The sequence below is a fragment of the Mustela nigripes genome, chromosome 4 (assembly GCF_022355385.1).
Source record: "Mustela nigripes isolate SB6536 chromosome 4, MUSNIG.SB6536, whole genome shotgun sequence".
Taxonomy (NCBI): domain Eukaryota; kingdom Metazoa; phylum Chordata; class Mammalia; order Carnivora; family Mustelidae; genus Mustela; species Mustela nigripes.
The window spans coordinates 133,195,218-133,216,199 of record NC_081560.1 but is presented as its reverse complement, the minus strand read 5'-3'; the positions used below and the strand labels follow the sequence as shown (position 1 = coordinate 133,216,199).

Genomic DNA, 20,982 nt, shown 5'->3' with positions numbered 1-20,982 from the left:
CTGAAACTGTTCCAAAAAATAGAAATGGAAGGAAAACTTCCAAACTCATTTTATGAGGCCAGCATCACCTTGATCCCAAAGAAGTATTTAACTAAAAGCCAAATAGGCTGTGTCTTGTCAAATATGTTAGAAATAGAATTTTATTATTGGGGTGGTAGAGGTATTAGAAGTCACAAGTGCTTTTTTTGTGTTTTTGTTTGTTTGTTTTGTCAGTAAGATTCTTTAATAAAAAAAAGAATGGTGAAAATCTAGGATATTTTCCCTGTAGTGAATACAATTATACTCAACTAAGCAGACTCACACAAGTGCTTAGATTTTCCAAAATCAAGTTATGTTTTCTAATGACTGTCATGTTTGAATCAATATCTAATATAGCTTTGTTATATCTTCTGTTTATCTTTATCATTGAATGCTATATTATATGATGACTTGACAGAGCTAAAACAGCTTGTAAAGGCATCTCGTTTATTTTCAGTGATGTGCTGGGGATATGTTTTTACAAGTTACCTATTGTAAATCAATAATTACTTTCTAAAAGGGTTGTATATTGAGTGTGTTAAAAAGTAGATACAAGGTAGATGGCGTCACCCGGAGCGTGAGTTGTCGCACGAGGATATTGAAGACAATGGCTAAGAACAAACTAAGAGGGCAGAAGTCCAGGAATGTATTTCATATAGCCAGCCAAAAAAACTTTAAGTCTAAAAACAAAGCAAAACCAGTTACCACTAACCTTAAGAAGATAAACATTGTGAATAATGAAAAAGTTACCAGAGTGAATAAAGCTTTTGTAGATATACAAAAGGAACTTGCACATTTCTCAAAAGGCCTTTCCCTTGAACCTTTGCAGAAACAGCTGATTCCTCAGCAGTGTCATGAAAACGAACCACTTAATGTTGATGAAGCGACAAGATTAATGGCTCAGTTGTAATACACTGGAGATACATCAAATACCCCAAAAAGACCAATAAATTAAATGTTTTATACAGTTTTATTTAAAAAAAAAATGTAGAGACAAAAGTCAAGTTTGCCCCAGACATAGAAGTTTGTGAAGTATAGAAAGAGCAAAGTACCTTGGGAAGGGTATGCAGTGGACATCACCTGTATTCATATTTAAACATGGAAAAATATAACCTCCGTGAAGGTGGGAATTTGGGGTCCACTGATGTAGCCTAAAAATAGTGCCTGACACATCACAGGTACTCCGTACATATTTATGAAGTGAATTTTTCTATCCACGTGAACTTACTTTGTGTTGTAGCCACAGGGGGGTGGATGCTGAAAGCCAGCACTATTCCTCATCCATTCCTGTTCTCTGGGAGGTATAGAAACTCCCAGTTTCAAACCAAAGTCATAAAAGTTACCCATATGACACTAACTCTTTGAACTACAAATCATGTGAAGTTACTGGCATTATCTCCCCTTGCATAGACAGGATTGTTTTGTTATCATAGCAGCTTGTTCTGATTAAGTTATGATGTGTTACTGTATTCAGTAAGGGTATCAGGCTATCTCTTTCCAAATGAAAAACATATTGTAATTTGTATGGGATTCTGTTTGTTTTTGTGATCAAGAAGCTGTCATATCTATGAATTGAAAGCACTTAATTTTCTCAGAATCATGCTCTGGGGAAGCAGATATGTTTTCTTTCATTTTCTATAGATGATAATGATGATGGGTGTTTTGTTTGCAACTAAACAATATAGGATTCAAATAGTCAATTTGAAATAATCATATTCTTTAAGAATCCCAGAGTATACCTATGAGTGTTGTGACAGGCTTTTTACAATTATGCCTAATTTATTTCTTTTTTCTTAAGAGAATGGCAAAGAAAACAAAACAACAATAACAACAATGAAAAACTCTTAATATTTTGGAAACCAGGAGTCATATAAGACTATAAAGGCTAAAATTAAGTAATCATTTTTTTTTTTTGAAGAAGCTGATTATGATTGAATAATTGATTCTCAAACTCTCTAGGGTGATTTCAGATTGGAAGCCTAGGATCAGTCTCTTCCTGGTGATGCCATGGTATTTATTTGGGGAGACTGTGATTGAATGCAGCTATGAACATAGTTACTTTCCAAGCTGTAAATTAAGCTCTGTGTTATTGTACTATCATTGTTTTGCCTCCTGTCCCAATTATGCAATCAGCCACTCCCTTCCACTCACTCCAAGAATACCTTCATTCAATAAATACTCGCTGACGACCTACTTGGAAAACCCATGAATCTATGGTGAGCCGGGGTGGGAATCAGGGATTCATGGGATACCCAGTGGAGCAAGCATGAGGAATAAGTTCTGAGTTCATTGAGAAGGGGCTGTATCTAAGAAAATTTGAGGTGTTGTGCTCTAGAAGAAGGGACAAAGTTGTGGAAGACAAGTCATAGACATTAAATTCAAGTGGGGAGGTGAGGTTGGTCACAAATTAGATAATGATTTGAAATAAGTAGACAGAGCTAAGTGTAATTTAGTATGCAGGTTGAGGCAAGAATTTCTGAATTAAATCACAAAGACTATGCTGGAGTCCTCATTTACACTTATGGTATGTGCTGTGATAGTAAGCATATGAGCATAAATTACCTGTGCCAGCCCAGACAATGTTCTAGTCATGGAGGAAAACAAAGATGGAGCTTTGTTTACATTGTTTCCAATGAGAAGGGACAATGCATCACCCAGGTAAAAAGGGAAATGATATTAGAGAGGAATGTTTTGAAATGCTGTGGGAGTTAAAGACTCATGTCAGTTAGGGGATTCAGGGAGGGGTCTCATAAAGGTGACATATTCTATAGGATTTAAAGGATAAGCAAGATTTAGACATTTGGGAAAATATTAAAAGGGCATTCTAGGTAAAGGAGATGGAAAAGCATATAACAAAAATTTTAAAAATGAGTAACTAAATCTGTGTAAGCTACATTGTTTCTTAACAGGAAAGCTCTTGACATTTTGGGTGGAATAATTCTTTGTTGTGTGAGACACAACGGTGGGGATCTGCCTGCCAGAAAATTCAGAATCTAGGGCACTAAATACATAACCACCACCTCCCAGCTCAGTCTCTGTGATAACAGAAAATGCCTCCATGCATTTCCAAGTTCCTCCTAGGGGATACTGCCCCATGTGAGAACAAGTGGGAAACCATGAGCTGTGGAAAAGGAAGATGTTCTATACACAATTGAAATATAGGCCTTAGCCCTTACTGCCAAGTAAAGGAATTTAGATTTGGAATTTAGTAGAGGATAACAAGTCATTATAGGTTTTGAGTAGAAGAGTGACATTATCACAGCTGTGCTTCCTGGGAAATAATCTGGAAACTGTGTCAACTGAATGGAAAATGCGATAGTCAGGACCAGTGAAAAAATTATAGAGTACTATGTAAAAAGTCAGAATTTGAATAAAGGGCACAAGAATAAAAATTTGCAAGATAGGACAAGTTGTGAGTAGACTATATAAATTGACCAGGAATTGAAAACAACATGAGATTATGGTAATGATGAAGGCAAAAGAGGATAAATTTGAGGGTTTATTTAGCCTGGCACCTGGGAAGATCATAGTTGTTGTTTTTGTTGTTGTTGTTTGTTTGTTTTGTTGTTGTTGTTTTTGTTTTTTGTTTTTAGGAGAAATTGGAAATACAAAGAAAGAGGAGTCACATTAGGACTGAATTAATATATTTAAAGCACTACCAAAATATTTAGGTAATGCTTTAAATATATTTAAGTTAGTCTCAGGTGCCTGGGTGGCTCAGATGGTTAAGTGTCGGCCTTTGGCTCAGGTCATGATCCTAGGGTCCTAGGATCGAGTCCCACATTGGGCTCCTTGCTCAGCAGGGAGCCTGCTTCCCCCAATGCCTCTGCCTTTCTCTCTCTCTTTTTCTCTCTCTCTGTCTCTCATGAATAAATAAATAAAATCTTAAAAAATAAATATATTTAAGTTAGTCTCAACATAAAGTTAAGATTATAACAAACACATTCAAGAAGTTGAGATATATTAGCCAAATGTAATGGCCATGCATATAGAGATGACAGGTGGAACGGTTTCATGTAAAGCTAGATTGCTAAAGAGCAAGAGAAAATTAAAGGGTCAAAAGTAGAACCTTAAGAAAATACATCTAGGAGAGAAGAGGATGAACCTGAGAAAGAAAAATCATCAAAGTAGGAAGAAAGGCAGGAAATGTGTAGCTTAGTGAAAGTCTTTCAAGCAGAAAATACCAACATGGTGGACAGCAATACTGTGCTCCTGAGATGTCCAGTGGGATTAATTGGCAGGTTTCAGGTGCAGTTAGAAATTGGGAAATCATTGTGATCTTAACAAAAGAGGTTTTGGGGGCATCATGGAAAAGGAAAGATTTTATTTCTCCAGTGAATTAAAAGTAAGTTTAATTGTAGAAAAGAAAAACACTAGAGACTCCCACTACACAGATTTTTATCACAGAATCTACCAATACCTTTACTACCAGTTATTTTTCAATAATTCTTTTCATCTCCAGAATCTATGCTGTATACTACGTTTTTAAGCAATTTAACAGTTTTGTCTAAAGAATATTTTTTATTCAGTTAGGTCAAGCTCAAGGAGCTAAATATTAACAAGAGCTATCACAGATTTTTGATAAGTAATAAAATGTTCTGAATTTGCAGGTGATTAACACACAAATCTTAAATACATAGATTTAAAAATATAAATTTAGAACTTTGGATATCACTATGCAATTCAGTAGGTAATATTAGTGCTGAAAATACTGGGTGGTCACACTACTTTTAAATGTGAGTCTAAAATGAAATATCTATCAGTGCCAAGATATTTAACCAAATGGAGAATATCTATGCCTGTTCCTCTCAAGAACTTGCCTTGAGGGTTAAATGAGAATTGCCTATAGCCAGATATCCTGAAAACTTCTATAACCTATCATAACAACTTCACTGACTAAAGCACCTTATATAAATCTAAGCATCGTTTATCCCATTCTCATGCTATGACTGAGACTCCAAATTATAGTTCTATAACTAAAAGCTGTGAGCTTTCATAGTATGTGCTGTGAATGATATTTCTGCACACCCCTATATTCCAGCTTAGTTTCAGAAGGGTTTTCTGCATTCTCTTCAAGGGGAAAATGTTCCATTTCCATATCCACACTGAACTAGAAACTTGGGACTGGCAGTGGATGCCCAGTCTCTTGGAATATAGACTTGGTAGGACAATGGCCTGGGGAAATCAATTTTAAAAGAGCATTGGAAGAGATTTAAGAATAAGTGTGAATAAAAAATATATATGTAGACCAGCAAGTATTGTTTTTTAATTTTATAGTTTTTTGTTCTGAAGCTGCCTTTGCTGACTGTTCAATAAAATAAAATACTGTGTCATTTTGGGTTACCTGAGGAGAATGGGATAAGGAGAATTAGAAAAAACTTCAGCAGAGGGACGCCTGGGTGGCTCAGTTGGTTAAGCAGCTGCCTTCGGCTCAGGTCATGATCCCAGCGTCCTGGGATCGAGTCCCACATCGGGCTCCTTGCTCCGCAGGGAGCCTGCTTCTCCCTCTGACTCTTCCTTCCACTCTGTCTGCCTGTGCTCGCTCTCACTCACTCTCTCTCTGACAAATAAATAAATAAAATCTTAAAAAAAAAAAAGAAAAGAAAAAACTTCAGCAGACATACCATTATCAAAACAAAACAAACAAACAAACAAACAAAAAAACACATATGCTCAGTATAAAAGGCAGTGTGCTGAAGAAATCAGATCCAGGGAGTGAAACAGGACTATGTTGAGATCCAGAAGCTGTAAGATCATTGCTCCATGAGATAGAATGAGCCAGGCTGGAGAATTTATGAGAGTCAAATGTTGCTTCTAGTAAGTAGCGATATATCAATATGACATTGCATAGTTTATAGTTTTAAAAATAAACCTAATCTCCGGTTTGCCCTACTCTTTTGGAAATAGCATCATTTTACTCATGGCACAACAAAATTATACTGTTTTCCTAGTGTAAGAAAACATATAACTTAAGTACCTCACAAAATAACATACTCCTCCCCACCATCCCTGTTCTTTGAAAGCAGCATTCAAGTTCTGAATCTACTTCTGAACATCTGCATGTCACACCTTCTGTGCAGGGTACATGTATGTACTTGGTAACAAAGTCCGTTGAGGAAGAAATGGCTATCTCTCCTGCATCTGTGATATGGCCTGTGCTTTACTGGGGTTATATTTAATTCTTGCAACAGTCTTGTGACGCAAGAATTATTAGATTCCTTCCTTCCTTCCTTCTTCTCTCTTTCTTTTTTCTTTTTCCTTTCCTTTCCTTTTCTTTTTTTTCTTCTTTTCTTTCCTCCAGGTTTGAACTCACAACCCTGAGATAAAGACCCAAGTTGAGGTCAAGAGTCAGATGTTTAACCAACTGAGCCACCCAGGTGCATCTAGACTATTTTTATATATATAAGAGGAAATTCAGAGATGTTAAATGAGTTGCCCAAGGTTAAGAAACCAAAATATAATTTTTTTAGGATTTGGATACTAATATTTTTCTTGATTTTGGAGGAATTATTTCAATAGTCACAGCTTTATTTATTCATATTTGTATAATCCTCTGAAGGACACAGGCTTTTTTGTTTGTTTGTTTTTCTCTGTATTTCTCCTTGCTATAAAAAAGGTGATAAAGAAAATTTCCCAGGAGCCTTTCTTTCTGGCATTCATTCTCTAATGCATTTTGACCCTCACGTCCCTGGGACTTAACTATTTCAGAATTCTGGGCCTTGGCTCCTTCACAAAAAATAGCAGTATTATTTGATATTTATGTATCACTTTGTTATTAAAACAGAATTTGCATTTGTTTTAAACAAAACATTTAGCAAGGTTTGATCCCAGAGAGGTTGAGTGGGTTTTATAAATCATACAGAAAACTAGGAGAAAACATTGGAATATAATTCTTGCCCTCTAGAATCACTCAGTTGACATTATTGTCTACTTCACAGGATGAACAAAAAATGGTGGATCTATATGTTAATTATTTCTTCTTAGTATAATATTTTTATAATATTTTCAAATATTTAATAGTCAAATTTTTGCCTAAAAATAAAAGGATTCTTTCTATGGATAAGTAGATGGATACAAAACCATATATTTAGGATATTATAGCACTCTTGTGTTCCTTGAAACCCATATGTAAATGATGCTAGAAAGAACAATTTGTCTAAAAAATATTGAATTCTTTTAAGCTACATATTTTCTTTTCTTTTTACATGTCAAATGTGTTTATTTAGGAAAAGGCATCTACACACTAATAAATAAGCAATAATTGATTAAGAAAAACAACATGGAGAATAGAATCTCTGAGTCAAAATTTTTGAAAGTATTACAAGAAAGCAAAGAAATGAAACAGCTTCAAAACATTCATAATCCTATAGATACAAAAGCAACAAAGATATTTTCTAGTATGTAGGATTCTTTTACATCTTGTAACAGACATAAGAATTCTTAGTCTTGTCTTTTCAAAAATGGAGGAAGAAAACAAAAGATAGAAATTGCTACCTAATCTTTTACATGGTAGACCGATTTCATTATTCTAATCTGTTCCAATCTATACAGGCAACATCACTCCATTATATGATGAATTCTGATAATTTTTTTTCTTAAGTTCTCAAGAGGAAGGATGAATCCTCATGTTCAAAGAATTCAATAAAGAAAGACACTGGTGGAAGTATGATTAGGTGTGAGAGCAACAAAATGAAATAAAGGAACTCAGAAAGCAAAGAGAGAAGAGAGAATATTAAGTAACTCTATCAAGTAATTATTTATTTATTTATTTATTTATTTATTTTTTAATGCAAACAACATGTAATTTTTAATTTTCTGGTAGATACATGAAAAAAGGGAAAAAGTAACAAGGGGAATTTAATTTTTTTTTTTTTTCCATAATCCCACCCCCTTCTCCCAAACCCCCTCCCCCCGGCAACCCTCAGTTTGTTTTGTGAGATTAAGAGTCACTTATGGTTTGTCTCCCTCCCAATCCCATCAAGTAATTTTTTTTAAAGATTTTATTATTTATTTCACAGACAGAGATCACAAGTAGGCAGAGGCAGAGAAAGAGAGAGGAGGAAGCAGGCTCCCTTCTGAGCAGAGAGCCCCATGCGGGGCTCGATCCCAGGACCCTGGGCTCATGACCTGAGCTGAAGGCAGAGGCTTTAACCCACTGAGCCACCCAGGTGCCCCAACTATCAAGTAATATTTTGATAATAATTTAATGTAACAGCCCTTAATTAATGATGTATAGAATCCACATATCCTTATTTTCTTAAAAAATACTCATATATTAAAAATACCTTGCATAGGATCCACAGCAATATACTTATTTTAAAGGAATATATTTAAAGGAATTTATTGTCATAAAACAAAACAAAACAAAACAAAACATACTCTTCAGAATACTGGATCTTTTACCAGGTAATAAACTTACATAATTTCATGTACTTATCTTTAGTTATCTACTACAATTGAATTTGGAGTAAATTTAAGATTTAATATTGATAATTATCTTAGCTTTGGTGTTTGTAAAATTTGCTTCTTTTTTTTTTCCATTTTTTTATCATTACTTATTTCTGTATCCATACTGACTTTATATGCATGCCTGTTATGTAGGGTCATTTCAAATTATTATTTTTTTTTACTCTGGCAAATGAGTGATTGAATAATATTTCCCAAAGTCTTTAGCTCCATTCCTAGGTACATAGGCAAAAATTGTAGACCTATTTTCCCTCACCTATAAATGCTGTTGAATATTTTTGGTGATTATGATGAAGATATTTAAATTATGCTGATAGAAAGAGGAAGCCAGAGAAGTTACTTTAATAGGCATAAATCTGGAAGAAACTGTGGCAAATTGGAAAATGGTGCTTTAAGGCCTTCACACTTATTTTATAATACTGTGAGGTTACCCCTTCTCACTAGGAAAAAAAAAAAAAAGAAGGAAATGAAACCACCTGTAGCTAGTTCTTAGTAGAATATTTTATTTCTATTTAGAATTCTTTTAAACTTTCCCTGCTCAACAACTCTCATTGTCTGCCAAAAATATCATTTCATTTGCCAAGCAATATATATATTTTTTAGATTTATTTATTTTTTGGTGGGATAAAGAGAGGTGGGATAGAAGGAGCCAGAGAGAACCTCAAGCAGATACCCTGCTGAGTGTGAATCCTACCAGGGGTTTAATCTCACCACCCTGAGATCTGACCTAAACTGAAATCAAGGGTTAGACTCTTAACCAACTGAGACACTCAGGTGCTCCTTGCAAGCAGTATTGTATAGAAAGAGATATTTTATGGATAATATAATAGTGAGGTGAACCATTTTAAGAAAAGAGGCTTTGGTCTCTAGAGAGCTTTGATACCAATCTGAGAGTAGGGGCCCTCAATTTGAAAAGCAGATTGTAATGCAAGACCTCCCAGGGGAAATGAGTCAAAAATCTAAGGGACTTATCACAGATTGTGAGTACAAAACTGCCTGTCAGCATTCCAGGAAGAATTCATGGTTATGCTCTTAAGCAAATACATCTATGACCTGGGAGGAAAGTGCCTATTAGCCAAGCTTTGCTGATAAGTTAATAAAGAGATGACAGCCCTCTTCCTAGTGAAACCCTTATTTCTCTGTGCTCAGTACACTGTCAAATGCCAAAACATAATTATTATGATTTTCATTTTTGTAAGATTTTTTTTTAAATAAATCATGAAATGCAGAGACAAATACTTGAAAGCCATTATGAACAAAAGTATGACTGAGGTGAGATCACATGTTGTAGTTGTTGGTAGGCTTTCTAAATAAGAGTTTCCATAAATAAATAGTTACCAGAAAGATCTCATCAGGAGGCAGGGGTTTTAACTTCATTGTATGTAGGTCCCTGGGTACTGGTTTTGGGGGAGAGTTACACTACCAAACAGAAGATTCATTCAGTTCACAAATGTTTCTTGAGTACCAGCTTCTTTGATAGGCATTGAGGATACTGTAGCGAACATAATACTCAAAGTGCCTGTCCTTTTGGAGCTTTCATTTATATGAGAGCTGGGGATAATCGATGTGAAAACAAATACATAAAGGAGATATTTGTATATCTTGTTTTGTATTTTAACTTATTTTTAAATATTTTTTATATTTTAACTTATGTTAACTTATGGTTAATTATTTATGGTTACTTATGTAACTCTTACATATGTTAGACTGCTTCTAAATACTTTTTATATATTAGCTCATTTAATCCTCATGATAAACCTAAATGACAGATACTATTTATACTGATAAACCTAAATGACAGGTACTATTTATACATTTTTAAAGATCAGGAAACTGAAATCCATAAGTAAATAACTAAATAAATAAATCCCCACAGTTCATGTAACTTGCCACCTCAGGGAGAGAAGCTGGGACGTTAAGATTCAAGACTGAGAAGTCTGGTTTTCTAACCCCCAATGCTGCATGCTGCACTTTGAGGAAAATCAGAGAAGTTATGAGATAGGAAGGGATTAGGGACAAAAAAAATACCTTTTGCAGAGGTGACATTTGATAGTTTTATAGCAAGATGGAGTTATGTAAAATCCTGGAGGAAGAGCTTTCCAGGAGGAAGAAACAAGTACAAAAGCCTTCAGATGTGAATGAACTCTACCTGTTTTGAGTGAAGAGGTGTAGGGTTGGGGGAGGAGAGGTCAGGGACTAGACCATGTAGGGCCAAGCTATGGAAGTAATGCAGTACTGGTGTAGGAATTTTATTAGATTAGTGGCTGATGTAGGGCACATGGATTACAGGGAAGCAAGAGTGGAAGAAGTCACGAATTAGGAGGTTGTTACAGTTATCTAAGAAAGAATAATAACGACTCAACCTATGGTGGTGATTGTAGGGATAGCAAAACTTAAAACATTAAAAATGTTTTGGAAATCATGGTCGTAGGGTTTACTGGATGCTGGAGGTGAGAAAAGAACACAATCAAGGGATAGATTTGGGGAGCTAAGGTTTAAATATCAAAGTGAGCTGTGGTGCCTTTACTGAACTGGGAAAGATTTGCTGAGATGTCATAGCAGGGGGGTGAGTTCTATTTAAGCAATATTAAGTATAAGAAAAGTATAACTATCAGGTGGAGAAGAAATATCCAATGTGAAGTTCAGAGAGGAGGTTTAGACAGGAGAATTGGGAACTGTCAACATAAATCATGTTTAAAATCAGTGGATGGGATGATGTATCGTAGAAGGAGAATTCAACCCTCAGAAGAGGAAAGCTAGAAAGAATCATGGGACACTCCAGCTAATGGCTAATGGCTCCATTCAGCTAATGGCAGACAAGGAGAAACCCATGAAAAGCAACTGAGAAAAAAATCTCCAGAGGAGCAAGAGGAAAACCAGTATACTGTGGGAGAGTGGAAAACTAGAGAATTGGTGTTTCAAGAAGTAAGTGTTTAACCTTCCACAGTTGCTGCTTGAGATTCAAGTGGGAAGATGAATACCAAAACCCATTCTTTGGATTTTGGCCATATGTAATAGACAAAATTTGATTAAATAAGACTTTAGTAATTAGAGTTTCTGTATGTTAATTAAATTTCTGAATAAGGTGGCTCAAGGAACCTAAAACTGTGATTCTCATAGTGTGGTCCTCGGACCATCAGTGTCAGTACCATGTTGAAACTTACTAGAAATAAAAATATTTAGGTTCCACCTTAGACCTACTAGGTTAGAAACCCTGGTAACTGTGGCCCATCTGTGTAGTGACATGTCTTTCAGATGATTTGATGCATGTTACAGATGGACCTGGGACCTACGGCAGGGTCTGGAGAGTTATTATGTGTATCTCTTACCAGCTGCATGTACCAGTAGCTTGAAATTAGCCATGGTGGGAGTATATATTACAGAGAAATCAGAACCCTCCCCCCCATCCTACAAATCAGGGTCCATCCCCTCCCAGCCTTTACTGGTTTATTATCACTACTGATAAATTCAGTAGGTCTAGGGTAGAGCCTATGAATTTCTTTTTTTTTTTTTAAAGATTTATTTTTTATTTTAGAGAAAGTGAAAGAGAGAGAGCGCATGGGAGGAGGGTCAGAGAGAGAATCTTGAGCTTGGATTCCAATGTGGGGTTCAATCCCATGACCCATAAGATCACAATCTGAGTGGAAACCAAAGGGTTGGAAGCCCAACCAACTGAACCTCCAGGTACCCTGTGAATTTTTTTTTTTTTTTTAAACAACTTCTCAGTTGGTGCTGATGCCATTGGTTTGGGGACCGTATTTTGAGAGTTAACAGAACTAAATTTGTTTGCTTCTGTCATAATTCTCAAATGTTCTCCCCTTTCCCTTACATACTTTATAAGTGTACTTCAAAATTCTCTTTAAATTTATCTTTATCGGGGCACCTGGGTGGCTCAGTGGGTTAAAGCCTCTGCCTTCGGCTCAGGTCATGATCCCAGGGTCCTGGGATCGAGCCCCGCATCGGGCTCTCTGCTTTGTGGGGAGCCTGCTTCCTCCTCTCTCTCTGCCTGCCTCTCTGTTTACTTGTGATCTCTGTCAAATAAATAAATTAATTAATTTTTTAAAAATTTAAATTTATCTTTATCTCCTCTAAGCAGTGAATTTATAAGTCCTGATGTCCATTCTATTATCATTGCCATTACTTTAATCTAGATGTTCATTACTTCTGGCCTCCGTTATTGTCATAGCTTCTCCCCTTGACAGTCTTCTTTTATGTATCTAATAATTACCTTGTCAAGACTCTGGTTTTTCCCTCATCTCTCTTCCTAACTCAGGCATAAGGTTATCCAATGGCTGCTATATCAATTCCAGTTTCCCTTTCATGTTTTAAACCCATCCTTAATTACCAGGTACTTACCTCCCTCACAATATGTATCCATCTCTTCATCTTTTGAATCGACATTTTCTGTTCCTATGACTAGGCTTTTGTTCATAACCCTGTGGAGACCTAACTTGCAACTATTTCATTCCATCCCTATTGATGGTCCATATTCACTCTATCCCACACATTCTAACTCAATGGTATATTTTATCAATATGTATTTGACAAGGTCTTTGTCTGTGTCCCAGACAGAAAAATGGAGACTGAATGTTAGTGTAATTAGGGAAAATTGCAGCAGGTTAACACAAAGGGCTTTAGTTACATCAATTTTATCCTGAAGGAAGTTCTGTACCTGTTTATTGCCTTTTGAAATAATTATTTTAAAGAAAGGAAAAGATCTAACATTTATTGAACATCTATTTTCTAAATGCTATAATAAAAATTTTCCTTACATTATATTATTTGTATTCTCACAGAAGCTCTGTGAAGGGGTTTGATTGTATGGGTTCCTTGAAAACCCCAGAAATCTGATTTATTAAATCTATGGTTAACATAAATCTGGGAGAAAAGGCTCATGTTATGAATGATCGAGTCATGAGTCACCATATCTTACCAAGCTAGAAGAATGAGTCAGAAATCAACAAGACATATTTAACAGCAATGATTATAAAATCTATATTCGAATTAAATAGATCCTTCATATTTATAAGTTCTTGCAGAATTTACTTGACTGCAGTTAATAGGAGAGGTCAAATAAAACTCCCTAAAGCTCAATGAGAGCTGATATGGTGATAAAGGTACAAATAAAACTAACATACTATTATTTTGCATTGTAGAAATATAATATCCAGATGAAGGACAAGAATTTTCCCTGTGTATTCTCACTAGCCAGTACTTATTTGGAGTATTGTGTCATTTTTTGGATATTATATTAAGAGAATTTTGACAAATTATACAGCATCAAATGACAAATACCAGGATGGTATCTTTATCATAGTTGACAGGATAAGGACAGAATATTGAGTGGTAATATTATTACTTGCATTGAAATCCTGCCACATGGAAGGACTGGAGCAGCTGAAAGCTGAAGATAGGCAAATGGATGGAAATTAGAGAGGGGTATATTTCAGTTCAGTGTAAAGAGAAACTTTGCTAGAGCCAGAACAGTTCAACAGTGGGGTGGGCACCCTCAAGAAATAAACAAGTTATCATTGAACATAATCAAGGAAAGTATTTTTCATCTTTAAAGATTCTGGGATTTTATTATTTTTCATTTGCCTTCAGGCTGCTCTAATCCAAAATGATCTCTCCTCCTTCTGATATGTGATTGCCCTGATAGACCATATTTAATAATTAAAACAATTATTCTTCTATCTAAATGCTTTGATATTATTCTCCAACATCCCTCTTTCTATAGAAAGTCCCCAGTTGGGGGGGGGGGGTTATGTTTTATATCCCACTCAGTACTGTTCTGAACAAATAACTGGGTTTTGATAAACATTTCTTGACCAATTGGTAATTTTCCAACCTGCTGAGACTGCTGTCTTTTGCAAGGGTGATTATAAACATCTCTAGGAGACAACTTAAGTACTTAAAATGATATAGATGAAGTTCTGTTCTCTCCTATCTGAGCAGCAGTCATATTGTGGAAACCACTGTCAGCAAAATGGGGCAAAACTCTTGTTTTGATTTTCTTACTAAGAAAAGAGAGGAATGCCTGGGTAGCTCCATAAGTTAAGGGTCTGCTTTTGGTTCAAGTCATGATCCCAGGGTCCTGCATCAGGATCCTTGCTCAGCGGGGACCCTGCTTCTCCCTCTACCTACCCTTCCCCCTGCTTGTGCACTCTCTCTCTGATGAATAAACAAATAAAATATTTTTTAAAGAAAAAATAGAAAAATAATTCTCATTTAAAATCACTCCCATTCAGTTATGAGCTGTATTAAATTGTACTGTGCATGCAGAACTAAGTCTTGTGTTTCTAGTTTACATAACACAACTTAAGTGCTTCAAATATATTACCAATGTCATCCCTTTTCATATCTGTACATATATAAACCATTTTTCTACCTTTCTATGTTAATCAGATCCATCAATTAATGATATATTTTTATGGCTTTTATAATTACTATTCCTTAATACTGTTTTTTTCTCCCTTGTTAGAAGGAAAACCTATACCTAATTTTAGAATTATCTCCATATGTTACATGACCCTGTTAAAAAAATAAATGCTGTAGCAATTTTTTGTTAAAGATTTTATTTATTTATTTGACAGAGAGGAAACACAAGCAGGGGAAGTGGAAAAGGGAGAAGCAGGCTTACAACTGAGCAGGGAACCCAATGCAGGGCTTGATCTCAGGACCCTGGGATCATGACCTGAGCCAAAGGCAAATGCCTAGCTGACTGAGACACCCAGGCGCCCCTATAGTAGCAATTTTAATACATGAAACTGGATGCACTGAATCAAATATGACTCGCTTTCTGATTCGTTTTCCTCATTTCTATACATTTTGCTTATTCACTGTTTTGCTTTGTTTTTATTTTGTTTTATTTTGTTTTAAAATAATGATAATCAGTAGTTTTGCATCTGGATAGATGGATATGGCTTTAGACATACACTTAATAAAAGGTAGAATAATCTAGATTTCTTTTTTTTTCTCAAAATGAGATATGTAACATATCTTTTGTTGATATCTAGCTGTCTTGCATTCTGTATTTCATGTATGTCAAAATGTATGTCAAAAGTAGAAAGAGCAGTGGGGCTTCCAGTACGGAAATGGGCATTTTAGTCTTCTACACTGATTAACTATGTGGCTTTAAGCAAGTCACATGAACCTTAAACTCTTGGGTTCTCTAATTCTTCCTTTGTAAGTGGGTGAATTTGAACTAAATATCTAAGATTCCCTCAAGGTCTTACATTCTGTATTTTCAGGAAGTGTTTAAAATAGTAAAAATTCATACCGTATAACATTGTAAACACATAAATATCTTTATTTGAATGTAATTTGACTGATTCTTGAATCATAGTTCACAACCTTAAATATTATTTAAATATATTTTATAACTACTCAGTATTGTTTTCTTCAAAATTACTGTACCTTTCAGTATCTTTTGCATACCTTAAGAAGTAAGTAATTCATTTGGTTCTACCTTTGTGTTAAAAAGAGAGAGAAGGTGAGGAGAAAGTTAGGGAAACATTTATGGAAATTACAAAAGCAATTCATGTATTATAACACACTAAACCCACTTGCTTCATTCCCAATGAAACATGTGAGATGGTTCCTCTTTTAATCTGATTAAGACTATTTTTCCTCCAAATGTTCTCATCTAAATACAAAAACAATGGAAACAAATGATGAGTCAAAGTATGTTAAGCCATCTGTTTTAGAATAGATTAAACAGCTGCCATTATTTCTGTTAATATTAACACATCTTAATTTGTATACTATTTCTTAATTAAAAGTGCATATCTACTCTTGAAAATAGTAAAAAGGAATCTCTGCTTTCATCATTGAGTGATTAAATCCAGTTACAAAGTATGCTAGTTTCCTACCCTAGGGAGAAGTCTCTGCTAATGTTAGTTTACAATGATATATGGAACCACCACTGGGTATTTATTCTAAAACAGAAAATGTTGATGTAGAAAGTATTTTGAGTTTTCTCCCACATCCTTTCCACCCCTTTCCTCACTTCTATTGGGAGGTGGGGCTACTAAATGACTCAAACCACAATTCCCTATTGAGCATGTGATGTATATTGACATTTTCAAAGTGAAATAGAAGAATGTTATTAGGTAGCCAAGGGAATTCCCTGCCCTCTCCTCTTTCCCTCCCCTCCCCCATCCCCTCTCTACCTTCCTCCCCTCCCCTCCTTCTTTTCCTTCCTCCCTTCCCCTCTGTCTCTGAATGTGATGTGATCTATGATACTTAATAAACCTAAGAACTACCAACAGCCTCCCTAAAACCATAGAGAAAACCAACTTAGATACAAAGCAAAATTCCAAAAACACAGTGGAAATCAGGGCAAAAACAAAACAAAACAAACAAACAAAAAAACAAAATTTAAGTGACATTGTTGAAATGCCTGATCAGTCTTCACTTGAAATCCACTCACAACTGGAATCATTTCAGTTACATGTGCTAAATGACCTAAGAAATTTATTTAGTTGTTAATCCATTTGACTTGAATTTCTACTTGCAACCAAAAGCAACTTAATTGATACAATTTACTTCACACAAAGGTATTTTTTTTTACTGAACTCCCACCTTAATCCTTGTAACTAAGTAGGTACACTTGTAACATAGCTTTGCCTTGTTTATCCTTAAAAGTAAAGCTCCAGTTTTGTGCCATGGATTATCCAAGATTCATACCCATACTATTTGATACTAAAGAATTTTCTCTTCTTTTTCCCCATCCCCAAATGCTCATATTCTTCCTCTTTTGGGATGTCTGATTTGTGGATTATGAATGGACTAATAGGTTAATAAGATAAATGAAAAAGATCAATATGCTAACTGAATAATCTTTAAATGCATACTCAATATCAGCCTGCCCCCGATTAATGCAATAGGGAAGCATGCTAAGTTGCAGATGCTTGGGAGTTACATTAGCAAGACGAATCTGGCCTATGGATTTTGCTAGTTAGCTTAAAAGAAGAGTTTCTCTCAGTCTCTGTCTTTTTATTCATCCATATGGCAAAAATTTGTTGAAATCATTCTGTATATGATGATATGTTTGGGAATGATACCACAAATTCAAGGTCTCTGCACTCAAGAAACCTATAGCTTATTAAAGAAGACTTATAATAAGTTGATATATAACATAGATGAAGACCCAGAGTGCAGTAGACAGAAGAAAAGAGGCAAAGTATGACCCAGACAAGGTTTATGGGAAGACTGCTATTATTAGGACTCTTCACATGGCTCCCAACACATGTTTGCTGAATGAAACAATGAAAACTAGAGGGAAAATGTAGTTCACAGATAGGAACTAATTACAGGCTCCATGTGCTAAGAAAGAGATTCATAAAAAAGCCATGACTTTGAAGGTTTCTCTTTTCCATTACTTTAATTTTTTTCCCTGATAACAGATCAGAATAAAATTTAAAATCTGCTAATGTTTACTGACCAAGTACTGTCAGAGCCTATAGTGGTATCTTCACTGATAATCAAGAAGTTGTAGAATAGAAATTGAAGTAATTCATCAGAATCATCCAGCTAGAGTAGCTCTGTTCCAGGAAAGAGGGAGTGGATATATTTTCATTGTTTACATTCTGTGTAACTATACATTCTAAACATTATATAAAAAGCAAATGTAAGAAGACTCTGAAAAGTGGAGAATAGAAAACAGACTGGCTAAGGACCATGAGTCCAAAGGAATAGCATGATAATCTCTAGGTTTTCTTTTTATCTCAAATAACATATACTCAGGGCCAAAGAAGCCAACAACCCAGAAACACCAATAGTAATAGACGGACATGAATATACAAATTGCAATAAAATAATTTTTTGTTTGTTTTGCCAAAGACCTAAGAAAGGGACAGCCCAAACAAGGCAGAATACTTTTAGACAAAACCCAATTTACTCCAGCTTTAAAAAACAAACAAACAAACAAACAAAGTAAATGGTGGCCTTATTCCACCCACACCAACAAAGGCCAATGGGGAGCCTAGGTTTCCACAAACACCAGGCTGTTAGAAAGTATACCAACCCTTATGTCAGGGTTGTGTCAGAAAGGATTGAGAAGGGAGCTAGGATTTCCTCCCCACCTGGTAGTAATGAAGTCCCCCTTACCTCTCCCCCTCACTGCCATGTTGTCAGTTGAGACCATGTGGAAAATCTCTACCCACTAATAATGAGGTATCCCTCTTCTTCCTAGCAGGGTGTTAATAGAGAAGTACTAAAGAATCATGACTTTCACTATCATCTAACTTTAATGAGGTATATCTCTCCCCATGATATTAGTGGAGGCCCATGTGGAAAGCAGTAACAAGACACTCCTGCCCCTCCCAGCCAGGGAGGTTTCCATGGAGGACTATATGAGAGAGCTCCCACTCTTGTTTAGCAGTAACAAGGAATCCCTCTTTGGGTATCACTGGAAACTGAGTAAGGAACCTAGACTTATATATTCAGGTAACAGTTTGTACCTGACAGTAATGAGATAGTGGTGCCCCCTTCCCTTGCCATAGCAGTTTTAGAAAACACCAGCTAAAACAGAAATTTTGATGAATACAATCCCATCTCATAACATAACAATAAAAATATGTAGGTTTCATTCAAAAATCACTTGTCATACCATGAACCAGGAAGATCTCAAACTGAATGAAAAACATACTCAATGAATCAGCACTGGGATGATAGAAGATGTACAAAGATAGAAGAATAATCACAAATACCCTTGAACAAATGAAAAAGTAGAAAGTCTAAGCAAAGAAAAGAGATAAAGAATAAATAGAAGTATCAGAACTGAAAAATACAAAAACTGAACTTAAAAAAAAAAAACAGAATGAAACTTAGTAGATGGGCTCAACAGCAGAATGGAGGAGACAGGGAAACGAATCAGTCAACTGAAAGATAAAACTTTGAATGAAAAATGAAATCATTCAACCTGAACAATGGGAGTAAATAGACTGAACACACACACACACTCACACACACACACATACACGCAGATGAACTCACACAGACACAGTCTTAAGAACATGTGAGATTGACTTTGACAAAGGATCTAACATTTGTGTCTTTGGAGCTCTAGGAAAGGAGAAAAAGGGCAGGGCTTAAAAAATCATTTGGGGACACCTGGGTGGCACAGTCAGTTAAGCTTTTGTGTCTTGGTGGCTCAGCCATAATCTCAGGATCCTGAGGCTCCCTGCTAAGCACCTAGTCTGCTTGAGATTTTCTCCCTTTCCCTCCCCTTTGTCCCTTACCCTTCACTCTCTCTTTTTTTTTTTAAATAAATAAAATCTCTCTCCTCTTTTTTTTTTTTAATTTTTTATTTTTTATAAACATATATTTTTATCCCCAGGGGTACAAAATATTTTATTTATTTATTTATTTGACAGACACAGATCACAAGTAGGCAGAGAGGCAGGTAGAGAGAGGAGGAAGCAGGCTCCCTGCTGAGCAGAGACCCCCCCCCCCCCCCATGCAGGGCTCGATCCCAGGACTCTAGAATCATGACCTGGAGCTGAAGGCAGAGGCTTAATCCACTGAGACACCCAGGTGTCCCCAAATAAATAAAATCTTTAAAAAAATAATTTAAAGAAACACTAAAAGAACTCCTCAAGCTCAATAGACACAAAACAGATAATCACATAAAAAATGTGATCACATCAGAAAATGGGCAGAAGACATGAACAGACACTTCTCCAAAGAAGACATACAAATGGCTAATAGACACATGAAAAAATGTTCATCATCATTGGCCATTAGTGAGATTCAAATCAAAAACCACATTGAGATACCACCTTACACCAGTCAGAATGGCCAAAATTAATAATATAGTAAACAACAAATGTTGGAGAGAATGTGGAGAAAGGGGAACCCTCTTACAATGTGGGTGGGAATGCAAGTTGGTGCAGCCACTTTGGAAAACAGCGTGGAGATTCCTTAAGAAATTAAAAATAGAGCTTAAATCATATGGTTTCACTTACTTGCGGAGCGTAAGGAATAATACAGAGGACACTGGGAGATGGAGAGAAGTGAGATGGGGGAAATCAGAGGGGGAGACAAACCAGGAGAGACTGTGGACTCTGAGAAACAAACTTGAGGGATTTAGCGGTTGGGGGGACAGGTTGGGTGAGTCTGGTGGTGGGTATTGTGGAGGGCATGTATTGCATGGATCACTGGGTGTGGTGCATAAACAATGAATGCTGGAACACTAAAAAATAAAATAAAATAAAATAAAATAAAATAAAATAAAATAAAATAAAATAAGGGTGCCTAGGTGGCTCAGTGGATTAAGCCTCTACCTTTGGCTCAGGTCATGATCTCAAGATCCTGGGATAGAGCCCCGCTTCGTGCTCTCTGCTCAGCAGTGAGCCTGCTTCTCCCTCTCTCTCTGCCTGATGCTCTGCCTACTTGTGATCTCTCTCTCTCTCTGTCAAATAAATAAATAAAATCTTTAAAAAATAAATAAATTAATTAAATTAAATTAAATGAAGGGGAAAAAAAAAACACTAA

The 20,982-nt window shown here is 35.8% G+C and overlaps 2 protein-coding genes across 3 annotated transcripts in view; both read left to right on the top strand.

The window, feature by feature from the left end:
• Nucleotides 1–20,982, top strand: part of CTNNA3 (catenin alpha 3) — a 1,804,468-nt gene that overhangs the window by 1,175,733 nt on the left and 607,753 nt on the right. The gene's annotated exons all lie outside the window — the stretch shown is intronic.
• On the top strand, nt 580–988 carry LOC132015213 (ribosomal biogenesis factor-like). The gene has a single exon (XM_059395822.1). The coding sequence runs from the start codon at nt 626–628 to the stop codon at nt 926–928; it is 303 nt and encodes a 100-aa protein (XP_059251805.1). The 5' UTR covers nt 580–625; the 3' UTR covers nt 929–988.

Coding starts and splice junctions, on each gene's coding strand:
- LOC132015213 (XM_059395822.1), top strand. CDS start 626: ATGGCTAAGAACAAACTAAGAGGGCAGAAGTCCAGGAATGTATTTCAT.